Source organism: Gymnodraco acuticeps, unplaced genomic scaffold (assembly GCF_902827175.1).
Source record: "Gymnodraco acuticeps unplaced genomic scaffold, fGymAcu1.1, whole genome shotgun sequence".
Lineage (NCBI taxonomy): Eukaryota > Metazoa > Chordata > Actinopteri > Perciformes > Bathydraconidae > Gymnodraco > Gymnodraco acuticeps.
This window is the reverse complement of record NW_022989755.1, coordinates 2,178,996-2,191,200: the sequence shown is the minus strand read 5'-3', so window position 1 is coordinate 2,191,200 and position 12,205 is coordinate 2,178,996. Positions and strand designations below refer to the sequence as shown.

The 12,205-nt window shown below is 44.9% G+C and overlaps 1 protein-coding gene across 6 annotated transcripts in view; it reads left to right on the top strand.

The window, feature by feature from the left end:
• Positions 1-11,954, top strand: part of LOC117543847 (C-terminal-binding protein 2) — a 94,342-nt gene extending 82,388 nt beyond the window's left edge. For all 6 annotated transcript variants that reach the window (XM_034212459.1, XM_034212437.1, XM_034212451.1 and 3 more), the window contains 5 exons: positions 3,304-3,518; positions 5,375-5,505; positions 7,385-7,512; positions 8,155-8,272; positions 10,273-11,954. In XM_034212459.1, coding sequence (XP_034068350.1) covers positions 3,304-3,518; positions 5,375-5,505; positions 7,385-7,512; positions 8,155-8,272; positions 10,273-10,453 — 773 coding nt within the window. In that variant the 3' untranslated portion in view covers positions 10,454-11,954. The remainder of the gene's footprint in view (positions 1-3,303; positions 3,519-5,374; positions 5,506-7,384; positions 7,513-8,154; positions 8,273-10,272) is intronic.
• The last annotated feature ends 251 nt before the right edge of the window (positions 11,955-12,205 follow it).

Here is a 12,205-nt window from a genome sequence, read left to right as displayed (position 1 = left end):
CCCCACCCTGAGAGACATGCATCTGCAGTGACAGACTCCCGGCGGGATGGGATGGCGCCCATCAAAAGATAGGCCCTGTCCCTCCAGCGGGACAGAGAGTAGAGGCACCGCTGAGACACCCTGACTCTTCTGTGCCTGTGCCACTTGGCGTCCAAGTGAAGGCTGTTCAGCCACATTTGCATGGGGTGCAGCGACAGCAGACCTAAGGGCAAAACGGCTGAGGCAGCCGTCAGTCCGCCCAAGAGCCGGTGGAACTGAATGTAAGGCACCATCTTGCCCAGCCTGAAGATGGCTGGTGATAGAATTACTAACAAAGCACTTGTATACTAACAAAGGACTGGCTTATCTAAAGCCAGTTGAGTAGCACTTGAAATGTTTTGGCTCTATGAATCCTGATGTACTTATATGATTATGTTTTCTTCTAGTTTGTATCTTCTTTGTCGAATGCACTTATTGTAAGTTGCTTTGGATAAAAGTGTCAGCTAGATGCAATGTAATGTAATGTAAAAAGAAGGTGGAACATTTCGTCCACACGACGAGATGACGAGATGACATGGCGGCCGAATCTAGGACCATCCCCAGGTAAGTGACCTGTTGGGAAGGGTCCAGGCAACTCTTCCCGGTGTTACTGTTAGACCAAACCGTGCTACGTGAGATAAAAGGCGAAACCAGCCAATCGTCTAAATACGGCAGAACCTTCACGCCTTGCGCCCGCAGTGATGCGAGAGATGCCGCCACGACTCTGGTGAACATCCTTGGAGAGAGGGAGAGACCAAAGGGAAGCACCCGGAACTGATAGTGTCTGCCCTGAAAGGCAAACCTCAAGAACTTCCGGTGGTGAGATGCAACCTGCACGTGGAAGTAGGCATGCCCTCAAGTCCACGGTTGCGAATCACTCCCCATGTGCATGTGCTGTGGTCAGCATATGGAATGGCAGCACCTTCAGGAATCTGTTGATTCCTCTGAGGTCCAAGATCAGACGAAATCTGCCGGCTTTCTTGCTCACGAGAAAGTACGCCGAGTAGAACCCCCTGGGCTGAGCAGAGGGTCTACTAGCTCAATTGCGCCCTTGGCCAAGAGGACAGACAACTCTTGGGCCAGAGCTAAAGCCTTTCGCCGGATCGCTGACAACTGTCATTTTGACCCGGCCGAAGACTAGGGGCCGGAACTGCAGTTCGTACCCCTGGGTTAAGGTGGAACCACCCAAGGGTTGGAAGTACAGGCAGCCCAGTAACTGAGCTGCTGCTGGGGAAAGCAGCCGACGGCCAGCCCCGAGACTTCGGGCCTTGGGGGGCGCCGGTAAGGCTCTGAGGCACGAGGCTTTCTAGAAGGCCGGCGACCGGGGGGCACGAAAGCCACCGGGAGGCGGTTGAGTGGGCCGCTGGGACCTCCGCAGACCACCACTGTAAGTTGGTGGATGAGTGCGGCTGCTAGAGGGGCCTGCTGGGAGTGGGCACAGGCCATTGAAGACCCGAGAGCTGCTGTCTGGTCCGCCTAGCTTGGGCAGAATGGTCCAGTGTCTCCAAACAGCTCAACTGGCACACTACGGAGAACATGTCTCCGACAGTGGTGACTGAGCAAGCCAAACCTGGCGACGAGTCTGGACCAATAAGGACATAACTCGTCCCAATTCCCTAGACATTAGGGCAAAGGCTTGCAGTGATGCATCACTGAGGCCCAGCAAAGAAGGCTCGGCCGGAGCCTGTTGCAGAGAGGTAGAGACAGCCAGCATCAGATGGGAGAGGGAGTTCCCGTTACGACCCATGCGTGCTGCTGTGTCGTAGGCCTCACAGAGCAGTTCGTCTGTGACCGTTGACCGTTACTGTTAGACCCAATCCGTTGGCTGCTGCCAGATGCTAGACCTCTGCGACTCTAGCCACTCTGAGCGCCCGAGGCATGAAGCTACAGTTCATGCAGGTGCTTTGTGTGAGACCCTCTCTTAAATGCTCGCCAAGGCAAGAGGGGCAGCGGTCATGGCCGTCCTCGGGCTCAAGAGAAGCCATACAGGCGCTACATGAATGAGCCATTATGTAGGTAACCAGATGCAGCGTAATCGGGAGCGAGAACACAGCCTTCACCAGCTACCTGCTGAACGGAAAGAGTAGAGCAGTGCTCCTACTCGCCGAACACAAAGCAATACTCTACCGGGAGCGGGAGTGAGAGCACTGCCTTCACCAGCTGAGTTACACAATGAAGCTCAACAGAACATGCAAGATGTTAGCCAAGCGGCTGCTGCTAACAATCAAAACAATACGTTACCGGGAGCGGGAGCGCCAAGCAAGTCCAAGTCAAATAACACAAATGTTAAGACCAGATAATTAGCTTCTAAAGAAGACAACAGCACGGCATAGAACCGTAGTTACAGTAGTAACCATGGCCAGTGCCTACGCGGAATAGAACCGTAGTTACAGTAGTAACCATGGCCAGTGCTTAAAAGTAGCAATAATATAATATTGGGAGGGATGAAATCATCTTTAATGGCCACACATGCTGAGCACACAGCACACACAGTGAAGATTGTTCTCTGCATCTAACCCATCCTAGTGCTAGGAGTCTAGCACTAGGAGCAGTAAATAACAATGATATTATTAGGCTGAGCCACGCTACTGCTAACTAAATAAAACGATAAACGCAGCTAAAGCTGGAAACTCAAAATGCTAATGATATTTCTCCATCTTGATTCCACCACTCAGCACTCATCGCTCATTAATCATTTTCTTTCCAACAAAAAATCCCTCATTATTTCTAATAGTCTCTCTACTTGGATATAATTTATGTCGAACAGGATGTCCGAGCACAGCAATCAATCAAATGGAAATGGAATATCAAAAGTTATTTTTGCAATGGAAAACTTTATTGTTTTATGTTGACCAGATGAGGTCATTGATAAAGATTGACACTTTTTCTAAAGTTAAATTGTCTTTTTGGTTAATAGTTGTTCTCTTTCATGATCATTATGTATTTAAAATAAATGATGTTGAGAGCATTGTTTAGTGATCATTATGATCATGTGAAGAACAGACTATCAACAAATACATTTCCTCAAAAAGGGAGAATAGAATCATACATTTATTTGTACTTATTGGTTTATTTACGAGGGACATTATTACTTTACTCATAATAAAGTAAATATGCCAGTTAAAATCATAATGGTTTTAGTAATAGTCATACTAAATGCAGCTGGTCAAGGAAGGTTGAGATCTCTGTTCTGGCTAATAACGTCATCTAATCTCTTCATCTGAAATGTTAATTGAATACAAATGCTTCTGTATATATGAATAACCCCCCCCTGTGTGTCCTCAGGTCGTTCGGGCCAGGCGGTGGCGGTGCGGGCCAAAGTCTTCGGCTTCAACGTGCTGTTCTACGACCCGTACCTGCAGGACGGGCTGGAGCGCTCCCTGGGGGTGCAGCGCGTCTACACCCTGCAGGATCTGCTGTACCAGAGCGACTGCGTGTCCCTGCACTGCAACCTGAACGAGCACAACCACCACCTCATCAACGACTTCACCATCAAACAGGTACGTCGTTAGCACACCCCAGAGATGGCAAAAGTACACACATCCTTAACTCAAGTAGAAGAACAGATACTCGTGTTTAAAAATACTCTGGTAGAAGTACTGACTCAACGTCTTTACTCAAGTAAAAGTAAAGAAGCATGGGCTTCGAAATGTACTTAAGTAAAAAGTACCCATAACTACTATCAGTTTTAAAGAGTAACTGACCTCACTTTATATAAATAGAACAATAATGTCATTGTTAGCTAATGAATGTTTCGATGCTGAACAACGGCAAAATGACAACGTTTTCATTGGTCCCTCTTCTTTAGAGAAGACCAGGAAATGAAGGATACACGGATCGTGTTCAAATCAATAGGCACGCAATGACTCTAAATAATAACAATCACGCCACCAAACGCAGATTAAAACTAAAGTAACAAACCGGTTTGGAAAATGTAAGAAGTAGAAAGTCGAGGTATTTGTGTTAAAAATGTAAGAAGTAAAAAGTCGTCAGAAAAATAAGTACTGGAGTAAAGTACTGATACCAGAAAAATGTACTTAAGTACAGTAACGAAGTATTTGTACTCCACTACTTCCCACCTCTGGCATGCACACATGTCCAACGCCCCACTGCACAGCTGTGACCTGACCTGGGCTTAATGCGGTGCTGTATCTCAGGTAGACAAGCAGAGCTGCTGGTGTATTATTACTCCGTCAGGCTGCAGGCTGTCCTAAAGAGCATTATAGCCGGTAGAAAGAGAGACGGGGGAAGAGAGGGAAAAGCCTTCCTGCCTGCACATTCCCTGCTCTTTATCTTAAGCTCCACCAAAGCTGGACACAAATTCATTCCTTTGCTCTGTCAAATGCAATTAGCGCCAGCCCACGGCTACAGTAAATATATCGACTAGACTGCACAGCGGGGGGTAAGAGCTCTGCGAGGGGACAGGGCTGTTCTCTGAGTCAATATCTGCACTCCGAAGCGTTGCCCGGGGCGACACCTGCAGGGGAGCCGGGGAACTGTTGGAGAAGAAGTATCTCCCTTCTGTCAACTTCTCCCAGTGTCACCTCTCACTGTGATTTCTCTTTGCTTCGCCTCTCGGGGGCCATTCTTCCTGCAGTTCTGTGAGTTGCAGCATGCGAGGAGTGGCTGTGGGGTAATAGCCTAACCTAGCTAACCGTGTGTCTTTTTCAAAGCTTATGATTCTCAGCTGCCTCTAAGTGCTGCAATGAAAGAACACTTTCCCCTCTTCCCCTCACCAAAAATCTTGGCAGTCGCTCCCAGCTTATAATGTGGAAACGTGTGTGTGTATACATGTTTGTGTGTTTCTGTGTGTGTCAAAACCCACCAATGCCTAATAAAAGACTGCCTGCCAACGTAAAGGCTTTTCATGCCCCTGGATTTCAGCTTTTGTCAAGATTAAGGGATTACTTTCTTCTAAGCATATTCATTTGATTTTTTTACACTTTTTGTTGTGCCTTTTTCTTTTTTACCCCCACAAGCAGAGAGGGGTGGTGGTGCTGCTTCATCTTCCAGCTCACCCCTCATCCTTCATTTCATCTATTGCTTTCGGATAAAGGCTGCTCTCTATCCCACATCTGACAGTATTTTCCCAGCTGCTGTCTGTCTCCTAGATCTTTTAAGTGTCAGGCACAACAAAGGTGTCACAGATTTCGTTTTCCTTCTCAATTTATATCCAATGTAATATCTGTAAAGACCCTTAAATGCAGGCATCCAATCCAGATTGATGTCCTGCTTTAGATCAGACAGATTACTGCTGGGCTGACAGACATTTAAAAACAGCCAATTCTTGAAATGTTTCTGTAAATAACCGGCTTTATGTCTGAGTTAATTTGTTTGGATGTATGTGTCACTGCAGATGCGTCAGGGTGCATTCTTGGTGAACACTGCGCGGGGGGGCCTAGTGGATGAGAAGGCTCTGGCCCAGGCGTTAAAGGAGGGGAGGATACGTGGAGCCGCCTTGGACGTACATGAGACGGAGCCCTTCACGTAAGTCTACACACACACACACACACACACACACACACACACACACACACACACACACACACACACACACTAATCAGACTGTGAATTCTTTATTTATAGAGACGGATAAAGGAAAAGAAAGCAACACATTACACACAGCTGAAGAGACAGAAAGGCAGACAGAAACAATGGCAGACTTATGAAGAGTTAAAGACCTCTCATACTCTGTGAAATGCTCTTTCATGGCCTTGAATGTAATGGACTTCAGAGAGCTTCCTTTATTCCCGTCAGACGAAACGTAATACAGCTCAAAGTGCAGGGAGATGGTTGAGTGCATTTGTTAAAAATGAGCCGTACATGCTTCACAGTGCTTAAACTCTCTGAAATGTGAGCCTAACTGAGGGGGATTGTACGCTTTACCCCCCCCAAATCTCCTCCTGCTGTCCCGTCACTACACTGCCGCTCCAATCTCCATTTCTATGTCCTCACCGGAGGGCAAACAGCTTGACACGCCTCCCAGTTTTCCACCTTTCTAAGAACCTTGTTCCCAGTCTCGGGGGGGGGGGGGGGGGGGGCTGGTGTCGATGTTGTGTTCACGCATCAGGGGCAGTCAGGGAGTTGGGAGGCTGCTTGTTTCTGGCCGGCTGATCCGCTGACTGGCTGCTGGAGGAAGACTGAAACTCAGCCCGATGAGGCTGGAACTCATGCTCCGCTGACCCAATATGTCAACAGGGGGGAGTTTCATAACTTCGGCCCTACTTCGACTCTGATTCAGAGCGCCACGAGGCGTTACACAGAACCAACAGAGGTTAGAGGGGGAGGTGGAGCTGATCTGTGCACAGTGCCACATGACAGGAGGGAGAGAAAGTTTGGAATACATTGTGGTAGTGTGTGAATAAAAGGAGCTGACATTTTCTCCCATTTCTCCCATATTTCCAGACAATAGTCACCCAAATTATAAACAAGCATTTCAGGTTAAAATAACAATTTGGAATGAGTAGATGCACATGAATGGGTGTTCTGATTGCCCCAATTATGAATAATGTCTGTCATAATTGGTATCCTCATACATAGCAAAAATACAAAGAAATGCCCATGGACATATTTAATAACACACATATTAAGTGATGGAGCTCATGTTCAATATAACAGTGTCCGTATTGTCAGTGCTAAACTGCTGTCATTTATTCCCAGAGCTTTTATTTTCCCACTTTCTATTCCTCACATTTTTATGACAATCATTTGAGCTTTTAAAACTAAATGATCCCCATAGACACTTTATAAGGAAACAGTGAAAGGATGTCATATTTATGTCACACCTTTATCTAGTTGCAAATTACATTTACTCCTTCACCCCCATTCATCTTTTGAAGCATCTATGAATATGCAAATCCTGTTTGTTCATGTCTTTCTGTCTGCACATTCATCTTTTTGCACAGTGAAGCTCAAACAACTCAAATCACTTTAAGATATAATACACTGCAGTTTGCCGTATATACTCGTTGTCCTAAGTGTTTTAATTTGTTTAGCTTTTAAGGTTATTTGTATAGTTACATTTAACTTTGTTTTTTAATGCTAAATTGTTTCTTAAAAATACTTGTTTTTTATTATCCTTATATATTTCCTTTTTTTACCTACTTTGAAACTTATTTTTTTTGTTTATGTTCGCACCACCAGATACCAAATAAGCAAATTCCTTGTATGTGTTAACGTACCTGGAAATAAACGTGATTCTGATAAAGTAACAAAAATCCAACAGAAATGCAGGAACTGGACATTGTTTGTTGTATTCATCATCATTTTAAATTACAAAAAAATGACATGTCTTGGTTGCATTCGCTCTCAATTCCTAAGTCGTTTTTTGAATCGTTCTCCTTTTTTCTTCCCCTGTGTGTTGCAGTTTTTCTCAGGGCTCCCTGAAAGACGCCCCCAACCTGATCTGCACGCCGCACACAGCGTGGTACAGCGAGCAGGCGTCTCTGGAGATGAGGGAGGCCGCGGCCACCGAGATCCGGAGAGCCGTCACCGGTACGTTTCAAAATCTGCTTTTGCTCATTCTCAACATCTGACAAAACCAGCAATAAAACCCCTTCTTCCCCCCCCCCCCCCCCCCCCCCCGCCTCCACCTACTCTGTGACCTGTTGCACGTCCTTCTTTCCCAGATGTCACATTTCCACTTCAATAGGTCCCGGGCAGCCTTTATTAAATCTGGACCTCTTAATAGATGTCATCATTAGCTCCCCGACGCAGAACAGAGCCCAGCGGAAAAACATCCACGTCGTTAAATGATCTTAATTTGCATTTGTGTATCCAAGCCTGATATGTTTGTCAGTCTGAACTCATTAACACTTCACTGTAGGAAGTCTGTTAGTGTGTGATTGTAGCTTTTAACTGTGTGTGTGTGTGTGTGTGTGTGTGTGTGTGTGTGTGTGTGTGTGTGTGTGTGTGTGTGTGTGTGTGTGTGTGTGTGTGTGTGTGTGTGTGTGTGTGTGTGTGTGTGTGTGTGTGTGTGTGTGTGTGTGTGTGTGTGTGGTGTGTGTGTTGTGTGTGTGTGTGTGTGTGTGTGTGTGTGTGTGTGTGTGTGTGTGTGTGTGTGTGTGTGTGTGTGTGTGTGTGTGTGTGTGTGTGTGTGTGTGTGTGTGTGTGTGTGTGTGTGTGTTCTTATGACAGGCCGTATCCCCGACAGCTTAAGAAACTGCGTCAACAAGGAGTTCTTTGTCACCACGGCACCCTGGGCCGTTATGGATCAGCCGGGCGTTCACCCTGAGCTCAACGGCGCCGCCTACAGGTAGGGACTGGAGGGGTCTGACAGATACACCCCTTTTTTATTTAATGCTGTTTTAATTCTATTTTGAGATGTTTAAATGCTAGTATTGTTTATATTCTACTCTCTCATTTATTCTATTGTGCAATGCCTTGTTTTGTGTTTTTGTATGCTGCTGCAACGCAAACATTTCCCAATTTGGGACCAATAATGTACCTCTTATCTTATTTATCTGATCTTATTTCAGAGACAAACTGCTACTATCCTTTAGTTGTGTTTTTATAACTCAGTACATTTTATATGATATTTAAGTATTCTGTACCCATGTAGGTGATTTATTTTAACGTATTCATTCATCGGTCAAAAACAAAGGGGATTGTGATAAAGTACACAGAATGAGGTCATTAATGATAGATTAGTGATAAAAGGAGTTGTAATTGCTATTTCTGTCCCAATTACTTTTATTTGAATGCTAACTTAATGAGAAATTCCTAAAAAAAAACTTGTATATTCCCCTATATTTACTGTTTTATAATCTATTTCCTTATATTGGACTGGTCAAGTTATTAATGAAGCCCTGCAGTAGTTGGTAGTGCCCCCCCCCCCCCCCCCCTCCCCCCTGCTAACTGTCCCCTGTAGGAGTAGAAAGGTCTTTCTTTGCACACCTGCCGGCTCTTCCTGATCTCAGCATGTCCGCCTCCATGTGCTTCTTTTCACGCAGCCAAGTGAACCAAACTGTTTCGGGCATAACAGCCGGTGTCCCCCAAGACAAAATTATTGCCTAGATCAGGAGCAGGTAAATACAACCGTCCGGGGCCACAGCCTCAGTCTGGAGGTCCCGGATAAGACCCTCTCTGATCTGATGTGTGTTCCTTCTAGAATCCCCTAGTACTCACCTGTTTGACTGACTCAGTAGAGATGGCTGGCAGAGGAAGCTTTGAGTGTGCAGGAAGCATGACAGAGCTATTCAGGGACAGTTTCATGGAGTCATGCTTCCTGCTTCTTATGGGTTTTTGGGGCAATGTGTTGGATTTCACTTCTCACAACTCTATTGTGTGTTTCCCCTCCTGTTTGGTTGAGTGGTTATTGTACGGAGCCCCCCGGGGGTCAGGGTGGGATTGTATTTCTCAGTTATTCTGCATGACTTTGCAATAGGTTAAGGAGGATAAGAACAGCTATAAACTCACGCTAGTCTTCCTGCCACAGTGGTACAGAAGTGAGCCTAATGCTGCACAGACACAAACATTATACTATATATTATAAGAAAAAGATTAGGCTTGTTCTATGGGTCAGAAGGAATGGCAACTGTATTGTGAGGTCCGACCATGAACCTTCTGGGGCTCCATATTATGAGGATTTGCCTTCAAGTTTCCTTACAGAATTTAACATAATGGCTCTTTTCCATCAAAAAAGTCCCAGGAACTAAAATCACTTCATGTCCTACGACATACCATATACGCTGAGGTTTTTTCTGATATTTTCTAAATTCTAATTGAGACTTTTTTATATTTTCGATATACTAACCTATTTTTTTGTTGTTGACTATACCATGTCGTTTTTCTGAATTTCTGACATACAAAATATTATAATAAGAAATGTTTTCCACATACTATAATATGTTTTTTCTTTTTGAAAAACTATAGACTTTTTCAGATATTTGTCGTTTTTCTAATATTTTTGGCTATGACCTTTTTTTTTTTTACGACATAGGCCTACTAAAGTTTGTCTTTTTATGACATGTAATGCTTTACATTTTATTTACGACATATATTACAATTACTTTTCTGCGACTCCCTATACCATGACTTTTTATTAAACATTTGTAATCCTTTTCCTAAACTAACATTTCTTACATGTTTCCTGTGTAGTTTCCTTTGGTGAAAAAGAGCCAGTAGAATCAGTGTGAGGTTTACTCAGAGTATCCTTCACGAAGTGTGGGCTATTCCCCCTGTGAGTCCTTCCTTCCCCCCTCTTGGATTCACATATTTTTTGTGACACTAACCTCTCACCTTGCCCCCCCGCAGATACCCGCCGGGCGTAGTTGGAGTGGCTCCGGGTGGCATGCCAGGGGCGTTAGAGGGCATGGTGCCGGGGGGGGTGCCCATCGCCCACTCCCTGCCCTCCGGTACACACCCCTCCCAGGCCCCGTCGCCCAACCAGCCCTCCAAACACGGCGAGACCAGAGAGCACCTCACCGAGCAATAGCAGCAGAAGGGTTCCAACAACCAATCACAACGCAACCGACCAACTGGGACCAAGAGACAGTGAAACGACACACGTGGCTGCCTGTTAAACCAGCCAGCAACTGGGAACAAAGGAAGTGTTCCGGGGGAATTTGTACTTTTAACGTTTTAGTTTTTACTCTCTGTCTCTTGGGGTTCAGTACCGACTTTACTCTTCGATGATGATGATGGGTTTTTTCGTTGTTTTTTTTTCTTCGGGACATGCCTATGATTGTGGACACAGAGTCCAGTGTTTTTAGCGCTCCGGGATTACCCGACTGAGACTCTGTCCCCGCCCCGTCTCCACCTCAGAGCTCATGGGAAACGTAGGCCCTCATCTCAACACACTCAAGAGAAAAAACTCTGGCATCATGTGCTACTGGACCTTAACCCCCTCCCTCCCTTCCCAACCGCCCCCTGATCCTCCCCACCTCTCCGACCCTCCTTATGTAACTAATGTGTTGTTTAGGCCCCTCATTATGCCTCTGAAGAATTATTTTGTTCTTTCAATCTTCAGTGTGAATGACTAAAAATGGATTAATGACTATATATATTTATCATTCGTCAAACAAAAGGACACGATTTAGTAATCTAGAGTGGGTTTTAACCCTTTCCTGGCAATAAGACATGACAGCTGCTGCAGTTACAAGATGTCACCACTGGAGGGCACTTCTACACTTGAGGGATTTCTGCGCACCCGTTAGCAGTTACATTAAACAAACATTCACTGTACATTTGAATGTAGCTGAGTTTTGAGATTACATGGATTAGAGGAGCTGCCAGCTAAGTATTTCACTTTTGTCTTTAGTTTAGAGTCAGTGTGACTCTGATGAAGGACTTTTTTTTTATATCATAAAAAAAGACTCAAGTTTGGCGTGACTGACTGCATCCGATTCTTCTGCTGAATGGACGGATATTACAGATCATCGGCATCGGTGCACAGATGAGACCATGCTCCCTTCTTTGAGCACATTTCACACTGAAGACAGGAAAGGGTTAAAGCAAACTTCATTTCTTAATGACTCAGGAAAACACTTTTTTGCTGATATTGTTTATTCCCAGAATGTTGTCTTTGAGAAAAAAAAAGATGAGACTAAATCTGTTTAGTCTGGATATCCCTCTCTCTCCCCCCCCTCCATTGTGGTATTTTTATATACAAGGCGCATCCCTGGTTTTGGTGTTAAAGAGTTTTGAAGAGTCCTGTTAGATTTGTATTGCCTAGTTAAATGTTCCTATAACCATAGTCCTATGTGATCCACCCCCCCCCCCCCTCTTTCTTATATTTTCTTTGTTCTATTGAAGGCCAGGTTCTTTGGGGCGTCCTCTGTAAGAGCAATAGCAGAAACTCCTACTTAGTGTCCCAACAATAGCAAGAGGCAGCCAGCAGTATGTTTTTGTTTTTAGTGTGAGTATTTGTATTTGTTTCTTGTACAAGGTGAACATTTAGCATTCAGTGCAGTTCAAATAAAAGATGATTCTGAGAACCAGCTGTCTGTACCAGAATGATTTGGAACACTTTGTCCTGTATACTTAAGAGAATATCCTGATAATGTGTTCCTTTAACAAACTCTTACAAGATGTCTCGTTTTATCCTTTGTCACAGGGGGGGCACCAAAATAAGTCCCAATAACAAAGAAATGCAGCAAGTGACACCATCCGGATGATTAAATTAAAAACCAACAAAGGGTTGGGTCTCACGGGTAAAATGTAATCTTTTAAGGCCGATAACTACCTA